The 14,281-nt window shown below is 38.9% G+C and overlaps 1 protein-coding gene across 2 annotated transcripts in view; it reads left to right on the top strand.

Annotated features, from left to right (window-relative positions):
- Positions 1-13,147, top strand: part of CERS6 (ceramide synthase 6) — a 333,383-nt gene extending 320,236 nt beyond the window's left edge. The window contains exons 9-10 of one of the 2 annotated variants that reach the window (XM_004375551.2): positions 7,785-7,941; positions 11,034-13,147. In XM_004375551.2, coding sequence (XP_004375608.1) covers positions 7,785-7,941; positions 11,034-11,186 — 310 coding nt within the window. In that variant the 3' untranslated portion in view covers positions 11,187-13,147. The remainder of the gene's footprint in view (positions 1-7,784; positions 7,942-11,033) is intronic. The other variant, XM_023730602.1, reaches the window with a different exon arrangement.
- Positions 13,148-14,281: the final 1,134 nt, after the last annotated feature.

Here is a 14,281-nt window from a genome sequence, read left to right as displayed (position 1 = left end):
GCTTACCGGTCAAGAGACCGTGGCCGCGGGAAGCAGAGGAACAAACGAACAAAAGCCCCAGGATCCCACCAGCGTGGCAGCCCAGACCGGGAAGCAGCTGCACACTCGAATGGAGCCCCGCAGCCCCTCAGGAAGAGGCAAAGATGGCGCTCAGAGCCAGGCACTCGAGCAAAAGGAGGGGGAGGCGGCGAGAGGCAAGTGAGAAATCAAAAGAAGCAGAAAAAAAGAGTAACACTAGCAGCCAACAAATGGCACCCAGAGAGCTGCCCTCTTGGGTGTGTGGAATCCAAGCAGCCGGCGCTTCCCGGTCAAGAGACCGTGGCCACGGGAAGCAGAGGAGGCGAGCCAGGGCGAAGAGGGGTGGGGGTGGGAAAGCGCGCACTGCAAATTACCGGCTGTTTTGTCTCCCGCTGGACGCTCAGTGAGGCTGCTTTCTCGTACCCCCGTTTGCTGGTCTCCGATAGGAGTCCAAGATGGTGGATCCACGCTGCGTTAGCTGGTAGGGGACCTCTGCATGAATCTCTCCTCGCTCTCCATTCTCTGTCAGTTTTCTCACTCGATTTGGTGCTTGGCTGAGTTCTTTATCTCTTCATTTAGGGTTCCAGGATTGTTGTTTTCTCTGTTCGGCTTAGTTTTTCAGATCTTTGCTGTGGAGGGATGGCGTGGTGCTTCTGCCTAGAGCACCATTTTGCCAGAATTCTCTCCTGGAATTCTCATTCTTACAGTGTTATCCATAATTTGTTATGATCCACACCATCGAATGCCTCTGCATAGTCAATAAAATACAGGTAAACATCTTTCTGGTATTCTCTGCTTTCAGCTAGGATCCATCTGACATCAGCAATGATATCCCTCGTTCCACATCCTCTTCTGAATCTGGCTTGAATTTCTGGCAGTTCTCTTTTGATGTACTGCTGCAACTGTTTTTAAATTATCTTCAGCATAATTTTACTTGTGTGTGATATTAATGATGTTGTTCGATAATTTCTGCATTCTGTTGAATGGGAAAAATATGGGTCTCTTCCAGTCTATTGGCCAGGTAGCTGTCTTTCAAATTTCTTGGCATAGTTGAGTGAGCACTTCTGCTGTTGCATCTGTTTGTTGAAACATCTCAGTTGGTATTCCATTAATTCCTGAAGCCTTGTTTTTCACCAATGCCTTCAGTGCAGCTTGGACTTCTTCCTTCAATACCATTGGTTCTCGATCATATGCTACCTCCTGAAATGGTTGATCATTGACCAGTTCTTTTTGGTACAGTGAATCTGTGTATTCCTTCCATCTTCTTTTGATTTTTCCTGCGTTGTTTAATATTTTGCCAAAGGATCCTTCAAAATTTGAAATACCAGTGCTAGCTTCCAGAATCACAACCACCACAATTGCAAGCCACCACAGTACAACAAACTGACAGATGAGTGGTGGGGAGAGTGAACTGACCCCATGTTTTATTGGTACAGAACTGACATGTCCATTGTTGTATGACAGATAGATGGCACAACCATGTTCATTCAACTTCAGTTTCCTGTCAGGGATAAAAAAATTACTGCCATGTCTGCTACAGACTTTGTGGATCTATTATTCAGGATTATTAGGTACCCCGTGCCACAAGCTACTCAGAAACTATCCTCCCAAAACAAAGAACTGACTGACCAACACCATGTTTTGGTGAAATCCAAGCTGTGAGTTAGGCTTTCTTGCAAAAGGGGGGAAATCGCAAACATGGTTTTCAGCCTTGTAGCAGCTCTGACTGAACAACTTGAAATGTTATGTAGAGCATAGTCATGTTGAGTGCTTATGATCCACTAAAGTAATCCACCATTGCTAAGTTATTGGATTGGTAACTAGTGGATCTGCACATCACCAATGAGTTGTATGGACGTCAGCTTTGCCATACAGGCATGCATTTCTGTTGAGAGTCATGCAGGAAGAAAGAAGCTCAGGCTGAAGGTTATTCCTTTCATTGTTTGACATGATTCTTATAAGGAAGGGTGTAATCTGGAGATCTGGTGTTTTCTGTGCTGGGACCCCCACCTGGCAAAATCTTCTGGCTTTGTGCATGTGTGAAATGCCACCTAGTGGTTTAGTGAGCCTAATATTAATGAAAGAAAAATGGTCTTTTTGGTCCCTTCTGCTGCTAAACTCTCCACCATTTGAGGAAGCTAAGTGGTGGGGGGGGAGGGGGGAGTTGATGCTGTAGAGTAACTATTACTTGGAAAGGAATTTTTTTTTATTTTCTTAGATGCTATATGTTGAATACAAACTATTATGGAAAAATCCCACTGATATTATAGTAATTATTCAAGCCAGAAGCATACTTTGGCATTGTACATATGTGTTTTGGAAACCAGTTGCTGTAGAATTGATTGTACTCATGGCAACCCCATGTGTATCAGAGGAGAACTGTGCTCCATAGGGTTTTCAATGGCTGATTTTTCTGAAGTAGATCACCAGGCCTTCCTCCCAAGGTGCCTCTGGGTGAATTTGAACCTCCAACCTTTTGGTTAGCAGCTGAGTGTATTAACCATTTGCACCACTCAGGGACTCCTTTGTTTGGCAAACAGCATATTTTTTTCCATTTTCTGTTATTGAGGTATAACTCACACATGTAGAGAAGTGCAAATACCTTCAATGTACACCTTGATCAATTTTTACATATGTATAGCCCATGTAATCACCACCAGATCAAGATATAGAACATTTCCTACACCCACATCCTCCCTCATTCCCCCCCCCCACAGCCAGTCCTCCCTCAGAAGTACCCATTATTCTGAAATCTATTACCATAGATTTGTTTTGCCTGTTTTTGAACTTCACATAAATGGAGTCATTACAGTACATACCCTTTTGCGTCTGCATATTTTTTTGCTTAATATTATGTCTTTGAGATTCATCTCTGTTGATGCTGGTAGCAATAGTTCAGTCTTTTCTTTGCTGTACCGTGTTCCATTGTATATCACTACCACAGTATATCCATTCTAATCTTGACGGACAATTAGGTTGCTTCCAGTTTGAGGCTACTATGAATAATGCTGTGAACATCCCTGTACATATCTTTTTGGTGGACACAAGCACTCTTTTCTCTTGGATATATACTCAGGAGTAGAATCATTGAGTCACAGGATATATGTATGTTTAGCTTCAGGAGACATTGCTAAATAGTTTTCCAAAGTGATTGTACTAATTTTCACTCCCACCGGCAACATATGAGAGTTCTAGTTGCCCAACATACTGGTTGATACTTGGTATTGTTAGTCTTTTCAATTTTACCCATCCTCATGGGCATTTAGGGCCACATAGCATTTATACATGAAACGCAAATCTTATGTTTCTCTTTAGAGATTGGAAGATCTGAAAACACTGCTCCAAGATTCCTGTAAACTACAATTGGTTAGAGCTTATCAGCCTATTTCCTGTGTATACCCACTTTCTATTTTATCACAGTCCCGCACTCCTTTCTGTTTTAAATCTGTCCTCTCTCACCAATTTGTGTTATAGGCCTGGCCCCATAAGCAGTTGGAGATTGTGACCTCTGACTTGCCTGACCTCTGTATGTCCTACAAATGAAATAAAAGTCTTCTCTCCAAAACAGAAGTAAAATGCTATTAACACCCTTTCGTAATGGATATATTCTTTCCCTTCTCCCTTCCCGTTCTCTCCTTCTCTCCTCAGTCCCCCCTCAGCTCATCCCCACAGAAGGAATAAAATCTTGTAAAATCCAATTTTATCATCTTTTTAAAAGATTGTCCCAAAGGGACCATTTCCTCATTAGAAATAAATTGTGGACAAACAAAGGCCCTGATCCCTGGGTTGACTGTTTTTCAGAGTCAAGTTGGCATAGTTCTCCTAGTCTACATGCCTAATATATTGTTTTTCTTACTAAGCTTCTCACTGAGAGATATATGCATTTGGTGCACTGGTTGTATTTTCCCATGTGTCTCTGCAGACAGCCAAGTCAATTTTCAAAGAAATCCCATTTCTTTTGAGCAGCATCTCAGCGGTGACACTGCTTCTCATGATAAAGCCTATGAATTCTGATACAGCATTTCAGAAATTAATGAGAATCCCATGTCACCATCAACTGCACTGATACCCTGATCAAATTAAGCCAAGCAGTAGCACTGCTCCTAGCATAGTAATGATGAGAAAGGCTTCCAGCCTATAATCCAGCATAGGCAAATTTATAATGAATAGCATAATGCAGTCATTGTTGCTATTTATACAAGACCTCTTTTTGTTGAAATGAAACTAAGTTCTCTCTGAATGTCAAAATGTATACTATGTCAAGAAGCAGAGCTAGTTTTGAAATAAAATTATTATTATTCCAGAGCTTTCTTGTGCTTATTTATTCATTTGATTACTGGAAGAACAAATACACAGTCAATCAACAAATGTGTCTAGCCAACACGTTACTGCCCAGTATTTTGTGAGGTGCTGGAGATATCAGGGCATGAGATGTGTAGGTCTTTCGCTTCAACTGAGTTGAGCCTTGTTTAGAACTGTTGTCCCCTGGCCTGCAAACTGGTTTTAAACAGATCGCAGTAAACAAGGCAGGTATATGGACTTTATCTTAACTTATTCGTTTTTATAAATAACTTGTTTTTTTTTCTAAATATCTGTTACGGATTTGAAAAATAGAAGAACGTAAAGAAGAAAATATAAAATTCCCAAATTCACCAACCAAAGTTTATAACTATTTCAATTCTTTTCAAGTTTCTTTTCTGTGTATGTATTCATGTACATGTATACATATATATTTGTGTATGTATATATATATGTGTGCATACATATGTATATATTTATTTTATGAAGTTGAGATGGTACTGTGTATTTTTTCTATCATTTGAAACTCTTAAAACATATTTAGTACTTTGAATGACTTCATAATTTTTGGAATGAGAATGAATACTGATTTTTTAACCATTCCCTGCTATTGACATTTTGATTATTTGCCACTTTGAAAATATTTATAGATGTTTTATGTCTATGTATTTGAAATTATACCTTTGACTTCCTGCCATACTCAATGGCCAGAACTTCCAGAATAGTTTTAAATAACAGTAGTGGTACTGGCTGTCCATAGTTTGTTCTGATTTTTAAGAAAATAACTGTGGTTTTTGTTAAATATGGTGGCATCTGCTGATTTGAGAGGGTTAAAAATCTTACAAAGTTTTTTGAGTTCTGGTTTTTGAACATCAACAGTAGGGAGCTGAACATTACCAAATGTCTTTTGATGCTATTGAAATAATTAGGTTTGTACCAATTTGGCCTATGGATGTGACACACTGTATTAATAGAGTTCTAAATATTAACCTCTCCTCCCCTGGAATGAGTACTACTACATCACAGGGTATTATTCTTTTAATGAATTATCACATTCAAATCCCTGCTATTGATGCTAAGATTTTAACATATATGTTTATAGTATATTCTGATTTAAAGACAAGTAGTGTGACAGGAGGAGACCTGGTGGCGCAGTGGTTAAGAGCTCAGCTGCTAACCAAAAGGTCAGCAGTTCCATTCCACCAGCCGCTCCTTGGAAACCCTATGGGGCAGTTCTATTCTGTCCCGTAGGGTTGCTATGAGTCGGAATCAACTCAATCGCAACAGGTTTGGTGGAGTTTTTTTGTGGGGGTGGTGTTTAGTGTGGCAGGGTGTCATGGATTGAATTGTGTCCCCCAAAAATATCTATCAACTTGGTTAGGTCATGATTCCCAGTATTATATGACTGTCTACCATTTTGTTATCTGATGTGATTTCCCTATGTGTTATAAACCCTATCACTATGATGTTGATGAGATGCATTAGTGGCAGTTATATTGATGAGATCTACAAGATTAGATAGTGTCTTGAGCCAATCTCTTTTGAGATATAAAAGAGAGAAGCAAGCAGAGAGACGGGGACCTCATACTACCAAGAAAAGAAGAGCAGGGGCGTGTGTCCTTTGGACCTGGGGTCCCTGTGCTGAGAAGCTCCTCGACCAGGGGAAGATTGATGGCAAGGACCTTCCTCCAGAGTTGATAGAGAGAAAAAGCCTTCCTCTCTAGCTGACACCCTGAACTTGGACTTGTAGCCTACTAGACTGTGAGGGAATAAATTTCACTTTGTTAAAGCCATCCACTTGTGGTATTTCTGTTACAGCAGCACTAGATGACTAAGACAAAGGGTTAAAGAGAAATTCTGTTAGTCTTATTCTAGTCTATGACTAAGGATTGCTGAAATTAGGGTGGAAAAAAAACTGCTTGTGCGTATTTTTTTATTCTCTGTTTTTCTTCTTATTGCAACAGCGGTGTTTTCCTTTTGTGAATTCACAAAGTACTTTTTTAACCTCTCTCAAATCAGTCTCATCCCATTCTCATGTTCTGCCCTTGTATGAGTCATCTGTGTCTTAAATCTGAGCATTTTCTATCCCTCCTTCTTAGCCTTTAAGTTTGTCCACCTGACCTCTCCTGTAGAATAACATTGGTCCCAGCAAAGCACTGTACAGTGGCAGATGATAGAAATGCACTTAGATGAGTTATCTTGTCAACACCCTCGGATCTCCAAACCAGCCTGGCAGTAAGATGAGGAACAGGGAAGTGAGAGCAACGCCAAAGATATATAGGTACCATGTGGCTTCTCTGTGGCAGCAGTATGGGTCCAGAAGATGTCAGTCAACTTCCAATGACTAGAAGCAGACACAGGCAGAAACTAGAGAAAGCACTAGAAACCAGCCCTCATGCATCTGCTCCAGATAGCTACTCCATTCTGGTCCTGGTGGTAGATTACAGGGAAAACCAATTACATCCATCACTTTTGCCTACCTTGAGTATACCCTCTTAAAGCTAACTAAATTTATTATATTCTTTTTTTTTAATCTTTACAGTATTCATTTCAAGGCATCACTTCAAAATAATGTCTTTCAATTGTCAATTCTTTCCCAGAAGAAGCCTTGCAAAATTAAGGACGCTCTGTAATCTGTTTCTGTAAAGATTACAGCCAAGAAGATCCTATGAAGCAGTTCTGCTCTGTAACACATGGGTCACCATGAGTCGGGGGTGACTCGACGGCAGCTAACAGCAACAACAAATGGCTCTCCTATGAGACTATAAGCCACTTCAGGACAGGGATTAGGTCTGAAGCCTATTCTAACTTCCACTGTGCTTTGCACTGTGCTAGGCATATGGTTTGTAGTTTCTGGAACTAATTAATCTTTTTTTTTTTTGCAATGTAATGTTATCCAGTGGTGGTCCTCACACTTCTTTAAAGCCCAAAAGCAACTTTACAGACCATGCAGGCCTTTTAACAGGTGCTTAGAGGTAGAATAGCAACCAAAGAAAATTAATGGAAGAAATGATGACAATAGTGAAGGAGGAGTGTAAGTACACTATTCAAACCAGAATCAAAATGAATGTCGTGCCGACGGGGAAATACATCAGTGATGAGTTTTCTAAGTACCTGATCAGCTTTCAGGCCATCCTTCAGGGAGAGAGTAACCCATTTTGGTGAAGTCGATTCCAACTCATAGCGACCCTATAAGGCAGAGTAGAACTGCTCTGCTACAGTTTTCCAGGCTGTAAATCTTTACAGAAGCAGACTGCCACATCTTCCTCCCATGGAGCAACTGGTGGGTTTGAACCCCCAAACTTTCAGTTAGCAGCTGAACACTTAACCACTGCACCACTGAGGTCTCGTGAGAGAGAGAGTTACCTAAGGGATATTTGCTAACCTGGTGCTTCCATGCAGTAACTAGAGTTCTTCGAAAGCAAAGTGAAATGTAGTATCGGTAATTACTTTCTTCTTCTCTTCAGGGTGTTAAATACTACATTATTTGAAAGTTGGGAGATTGTTGGACCTTACCCTTCCTGGTGGGTTTTTAACCTACTGCTATTGGTAATACAAGGATTGAACTGCTTCTGGTCTTACTTTATCATAAAAATAGCTTGCAAAGCTATTTCAAAAGGCAAGGTAAGATAAAATGTACCCTCTCCAATATCTCCTAGAAATTTTTGATTTTTGGTTCTTCTGAATCAGTAATATAATTTATTATTTCAAATTTCATAAAAACTGCTATTATTTTATCAAAATGTAATACAACCTCAACACAAACCAATTTTCATTTTCTTCTATTTAGTTCATTTTTTAAAAACCTTTAGCATTGTTTTGATGATGATTCCCAGTGATCTGCATTTATAATTTTAGATTTAATGAGGGTGTGTTATTTGTGTGTGTGTTTTCTCATTTCTCTCTATCTACCTTGGACCTTCTCTGGTTATACTTATACAGAACAGAAATTTAATAACTTCTTTCCCTTCATGAGAAAGATTGCTTGGTACGGGATGCCCATTTAAGCAAACCTTTCTCTGAAACTGAAAAATGAGTCCATTCATGACTTTTCCAGTAAAAAATAGTTAAATCTCTTTGGTTATGAAGGACTCATGGGGCTGATTCAGATAAAGCTTCCTGAGGTCAGTCCCTCTGTGTACAGCAGTGAGTTTTCCGGGTCGTTCTCTGTGAGATGACATTTTCTTACTTTCATTGTTTGTTCTCTTCCTTTTGCCACCCTGGAAGGCTGGGAAGTGGAACCCTTTACATGTAAGTTTCTCCCACCTTTCTGTATCCCTGTCCTAGGTGCTCCTTAGCCTGCTGGAGGGGCACTCTGGTGCTTTTGTTTCCATGCATATTTCTCTGTCTAATCTGTTGACACTGACTAGAGACTCCTACTAAGGTGTGGCTCCCACCAGCTGGGAGGAGTACTAGGAACAGTTTTGTTAGTGCTCTTTTGTATGAGCTTGTGTTCTGTTAAATTTTGCATGATCCAGCAGAGAAAGGGAGGAATGTCTTTCATTTGGTGTTTTAACATTTGGCCTAAGAGACCAAAATAGAACAAAGTAAAGTAGGAGAAACAGAACTAAGTTTGGGAGAGGACTAACATGGTCCTGCTAATGAACGAAAGTCAGAATGAAGGGCTGAGCATCAGCTGTCTGCTTGATCTGCCCTTGTACTCAGTGAGGTCCCTTCACAGGTGAGATCAGGACTTCTAGTCATGTACTACAAAGCCAGTTCTCAGCATCTGCTCCTGTATAAATCCAAAATAATCCAATGTTATTTTGACCAATAACATTGTTTAAAAGCTAAAGTTTATTTTTCTGTGACTTTTTACTCTTTAAAATGAGCATATATTTCTATTTAAAATTTTTCTTGTTTTCATTTGGATGCAAATTAAATTAATTTGTGCACTGCTGTCAATATGGTAACAACACTAAAGATGCAAGGACGCCGTGGATTAGATTACTTGGGTCCTTATTGCATTGCTATTTCCACCAGACATATTATCTTCTCCTCAGCTTATTCCTTCAGATTTACAGAGAAATGATCATTCATTTTATTCTTGCCACTGCTGCTCACCTAGGACAGTAAGATTCATCTTGGGCATGGGTTATGGACTCAGTTTTCCTGTGGGTTGTTGTAAGATATTCTAACTTGTTCCTTTCTGTGAAGGTAACATAAATACAAAGTTTTCTAAATGCAGATTAAAATAATCTTACTAAGCATGTAAGTGTAAGTTAATCACTCTCTGAAACTAGAGTTTTCTACTAGCAGCTTAATTTATAACTAATGAACTTCTAAATATAGTGGAACTTTACTGTAATACTGTCTTTGTGACCTGTATTTTTTGAGTTAAAGTGTCCTATAATTTATTTTGGTGTTTCAGTAACAAACCTTCTTAGAGATGGTCCGTGAGAGTTCAGCCTCATCACAAGGAGCACTATAGTGAGGCTCATTGTTCTGAAGTAGACTTCATCTCTGATTGGAATGGAGCAATAGTTCTTAGCTTTTACTTTCTCCTGTCCTAACCCACCTAAGACAGGTGGCTTTCTCCTGCAATAACTGTGGCTTTTCAAGTTGGAGGAAGTAGATTCCAAGATTCTTGAGTTGGAGTGGGTGCTGGTGGCACAGAGAGGATGTGATGTGAAAAACCCACAGTTAATTCTGATATATCTACCAGGAGACTTAGCCAACTTTCCCAGCTCACCCTAGAGAATCACAGGCAACTACATTTGGAAGATTTATATGAAGCCAGGCTACCAGGCCTCTAGTATCACCCCATTTATAAAATAAGTAAATGGTACTCAGTTACTCAAAAGGTCTTAAGGTTTGGGTAAAAATGCTTATCATAATTAGACTTATAGAGCAGGAGGTTCAAACTATTAACATTTTCAAAGCAGTAGAACATTCCCTTAATTTCTCCCTAAATTACTTTCTTGCTAGACAGTGGGATTATTGGCATCCTTTATGATAATGTACAGCTCTATATTTTGGTGCCTTAGCTTGTTTCTCTCATCACTTTAATGAGACTGAATGTAGGAATAAAGAACCCTGGAATGATGGGAGCCAGTTCACAATGATCCAATCAGTAGATTTTTCCTCAGGAAATATTTTAAGCTTGACCTCACCAGCAGGTTCCCAAAATGTCTCCTGCTGCCATTAGTTATGTGGCATATAAATCAAAATTTCTACTTGATCTTAGCAGATAGCAAAGGAAAACAAATCATAAAACAGTGTATCAGAAAGCCAAATAGGAATGATTTTTTTAATGCTCTAAGATAGCAAATCTTTCCATTAGTGTGGTTAATTGAGAGCTGACTTTAAGTGATTTTCAAGGAAACTATGATCATCAGAGAGAAAATTGATGCATTTTTACTAAATGCTTATAATGTTATTCCAGTAGTACCGTATGCCACTTTTCGGGTAAGACTATGATGCGTGGTCTAGTACATTCTTAATATTGAAAGGTACCTTAAAGAAGTTAACAGGTCCAGCCCTCTGTGATTCCTAAATCTCCCTGAATTCCTTGATCAGTGACTTTGTCACTCAAATTATTTATCTCCAGTAAAGGGGAATTCATTTATATGGCAATATTCTTATCTTCTTCTGCTGTTTTTTTCTTAACATTTGGATCTGTTTACCTTTGTGTATCATTGAATGTGCTTCTGAGCATGGCATACATTGATGGTTCATTAGAAGCTGGCTACACTCACCTTCTGTGTATTCCACAGGTGTCTAAGGATGATCGAAGTGATATTGAGTCTAGCTCAGATGAGGAGGACTCAGAACCTCCAGGGAAGAACCCCCACACTGCGACAACCACCAATGGGACCAGTGGAACCAACGGGTACCTCCTGACTGGCCCTTGCACCATGGAGGATTAATTACAGGCATTCCCTGGGTTATGAACATCCAACTTACAGACAACTCGTACTTAAGAATGGACTGCCATAAAGCCTATTATGTTAAAAGTTTGAGTTAAGTAAAATGGTTCGTAACAACGAACGCACACACTACTTTGTGACACTCATGAAAACATTGCGCAGTTTGGAAGTTTTTCGTAAGTGTTTCATATGCATAGAAAGATAAAATATATACTATATAGTAAGACAAACATTTGACTAACTGACGCTAAATAAGAACCGTATGTATCTGTTCCGATTTACCTACAAATTTGACTTAAAGACAGACTTAAGAACGGATCTCGTTCCTAACCCAGGGACTGCCTGTAGTCAAAACTATAAGTCCTGAAAAAATTGAACTGTTTGTTCCTGGAAATATTTAATAAGTTGCAAATGCAGTTCCTATCATACTATCTCAGCACCAGAAACAAAATTTAGGATTATCAAAGCATTTTGATAGTGCACTGCCATATGTCCTGTCTGTGAATGAAGCCCATTCTCTATATGTAGGCATGCTGTATGTAATTGACACAAGGGAATAGTAATTGCATTCGTACTGTCTTAGAATTTTATTTATTTTTTGTATTTGTTTGTTAATCTGTGGACAAAAGGGGATTTCCTCACTCCTTTTACTTTCTGGGTTCATGACAGTGAGGGAGATACTCTATCTGCTTCTGCTCCTTTCTATTGCTGTAGCCCAGGCTGCTATGAGCATCAGCTTAATTTGTCACTTAGAATAAGCAAAACCCAGCGCAAGATTCTCATACAGCTCCAGATAGTTTTACTTTCTTTGTTACAGTGCCCATTTCAAAATTGCCTGTGCAGTCTCAGTGACCATTCTCCCAGTGTAAAGTTTAAACAGGAAGAACTAGATTTTTAAATTATCACTTGACGGGGTCAATTAGCAATTCAAATTAAAGAGCATGGTGATTGGAGAACTTTTTAAAAATCATTTTTTTTAATGAAATTGCTTTGGAATAGACTTCCTTTCTTATGCACAGACGGAGCCAAGATTTCTTCAGTGAATGTGGTAGGTAGTTGGAGATTAAATCTACCTTGTAGGTCACTACGAGTCAGAATCGACTTGCGGACACACAACAATATGATGAGGTCATTGCTATGGCTCTAAAGAAAGACATTTTTTAAGCTCATAGTTACAAATAAAGAATTCACTCTAATGTTGGGAAGGTACCCCCGTGAGCTGGGTATAACATAGAGACCATCTGATTTCAACCAGGTTTTGCCACTACCCCTATAATTACCACAGTTTTCTAGCATGTCATGAAGAGAAGAAGTGTACCTCAGGGCAGAAAATGGAGACTTTCAAGAGTTGGCAAAGATCACCCCCAGTATAAAACACTTCGTTGCATTCAACTTTCAAGAAAGAACCCTATCTAGTATTTGTTCTTGATGTTTTTATTTTGCTGAGCAAAATAAAGTCCATGGGAGAAAGACTATTTTACTCTTTGCCTTTTCTCCTTAAGGAGCCCTCGTGGCACAGTGGTTAAGTGCTCAGCTGCTAGCTGAAAGGTCAGCAGTTTGAAGTTCAAACCTACCAGTCACTCTACAGGAGGAAGCTACGGCAGTCTGCTTCTGTAAAGATTACAGCCTTGGAAACCCTATGGGGCAGTTCTACTCTGTCCTACAGTGTCACTATGAGTTAGAATTGACTCGATGGCAATGAGTTTGGTTTTTTATTTCTCTTCTCCTTAAACATAACTCAGAATGACTTTCTTTTTGCTAGAAACAGAGCAGTGTCACTCTTGAAGTCCAGAAATATTTTTTTCAAATGCAGCTATTTCCAGAAAAACAATAAAAAGTCTTTTGGACAGTGGCAACATCAGCAATGAGAAAGATTACTAAAGAATAAGTTTCTATAAGTCTCCTAGTCTCCTACCTGGTAGTGTTATTTGTGTATAGCCAAAAAAAAAAAAAAAAAAAAACCCATACACATACACCAAAGATTTTATCTTTTTTTCCTACTTTTAGTAAGAGGAAATAAAAAGGTATTAAAAATACCTGTTTCATAAATCAAAAAGACTGTTATCTAAAGGAGGAATCCAAAACAAAAGTGCAGTAATATAAATGTGTGTATCAGGGCATAACGTAGACAACAGCAAAACACAAGAGTTCACATCCCACTCAGAGACCCTCACATTCAATTCAGTTTTTGAAAAAATAAAAATAAAACTTTGTGCCCACAATTTTCAATCTGTGAGTTAATAGTTAAAGAATGCTCCCAGAACCTCTCACTGTAATATTAAATCTTTCCCCACTTATTTACAAAATAGTATGTTTCTGGCATGGTCCATAATAATAATTGAAAAGGTCTGGAAATACGTCTGCTTGTTTATTGAGAGAAAAATGCAACTAATTCTGCATGTAAATTATTTTATTTCACATGATAGGGATATAATAATAGGACTGTAATTTGTAGATGATTTGCATTTGTAATACCGATCAAAAGTACTTGTTAGTTGTCTGAACTTCTGCTAAAATGCAGGAATATGTAAAAAACTATATGAAACACATTAATAACTGACAGATGTTGAGAAGGTGAAGTTTCTCTTCTTATCAGCTAAAATATGGAACACAAGAGTAAATTCCTACTTGCTTTAGTGGCTGTGGCAAGTCCTGTCTGTGGGTGAAATGAACCAGGGAACCACAATGTATTCAGATGTTGATCTTATGACACTCTTTCGCACAGAAGAATAATTTCAGGAAGATCAGCTTAAAGATTTAGAGAGTTGCATAAAATGAAGTAAAATGAGCCTGTCCTTATCGAAGGTAAAACTAAGCAGTGTTTTGTGTTGTGTTGTTTTGTTTTTCAAAAAAAATCACTTAGAAGGAGGACTGGGAAGACTTGAAACTTCTCTGACCAGTGGCGTTAACTTAACCCTGTCCTCTATGTATCTACAGATTTTTATTTCATTATACATTTAAGGACAAAGAGTTCATTTTGGCTAATCAAAATGGAGTTTGTAGGCCTTTTGAGGTGGAGAATAACATATCTCTGTCTGCTGTTCTCAACTTCCAATGGTGGTCTGATAAGTCTGGGAGAGAAAAGTTATGTGAGT

The sequence above is a fragment of the Trichechus manatus genome, unplaced genomic scaffold (assembly GCF_000243295.1).
Source record: "Trichechus manatus latirostris isolate Lorelei unplaced genomic scaffold, TriManLat1.0 scaffold00037, whole genome shotgun sequence".
Lineage (NCBI taxonomy): Eukaryota > Metazoa > Chordata > Mammalia > Sirenia > Trichechidae > Trichechus > Trichechus manatus.
The sequence above is the reverse complement of the archived record's forward strand: the minus strand, read 5'-3'. Positions and strand labels throughout refer to the sequence as shown.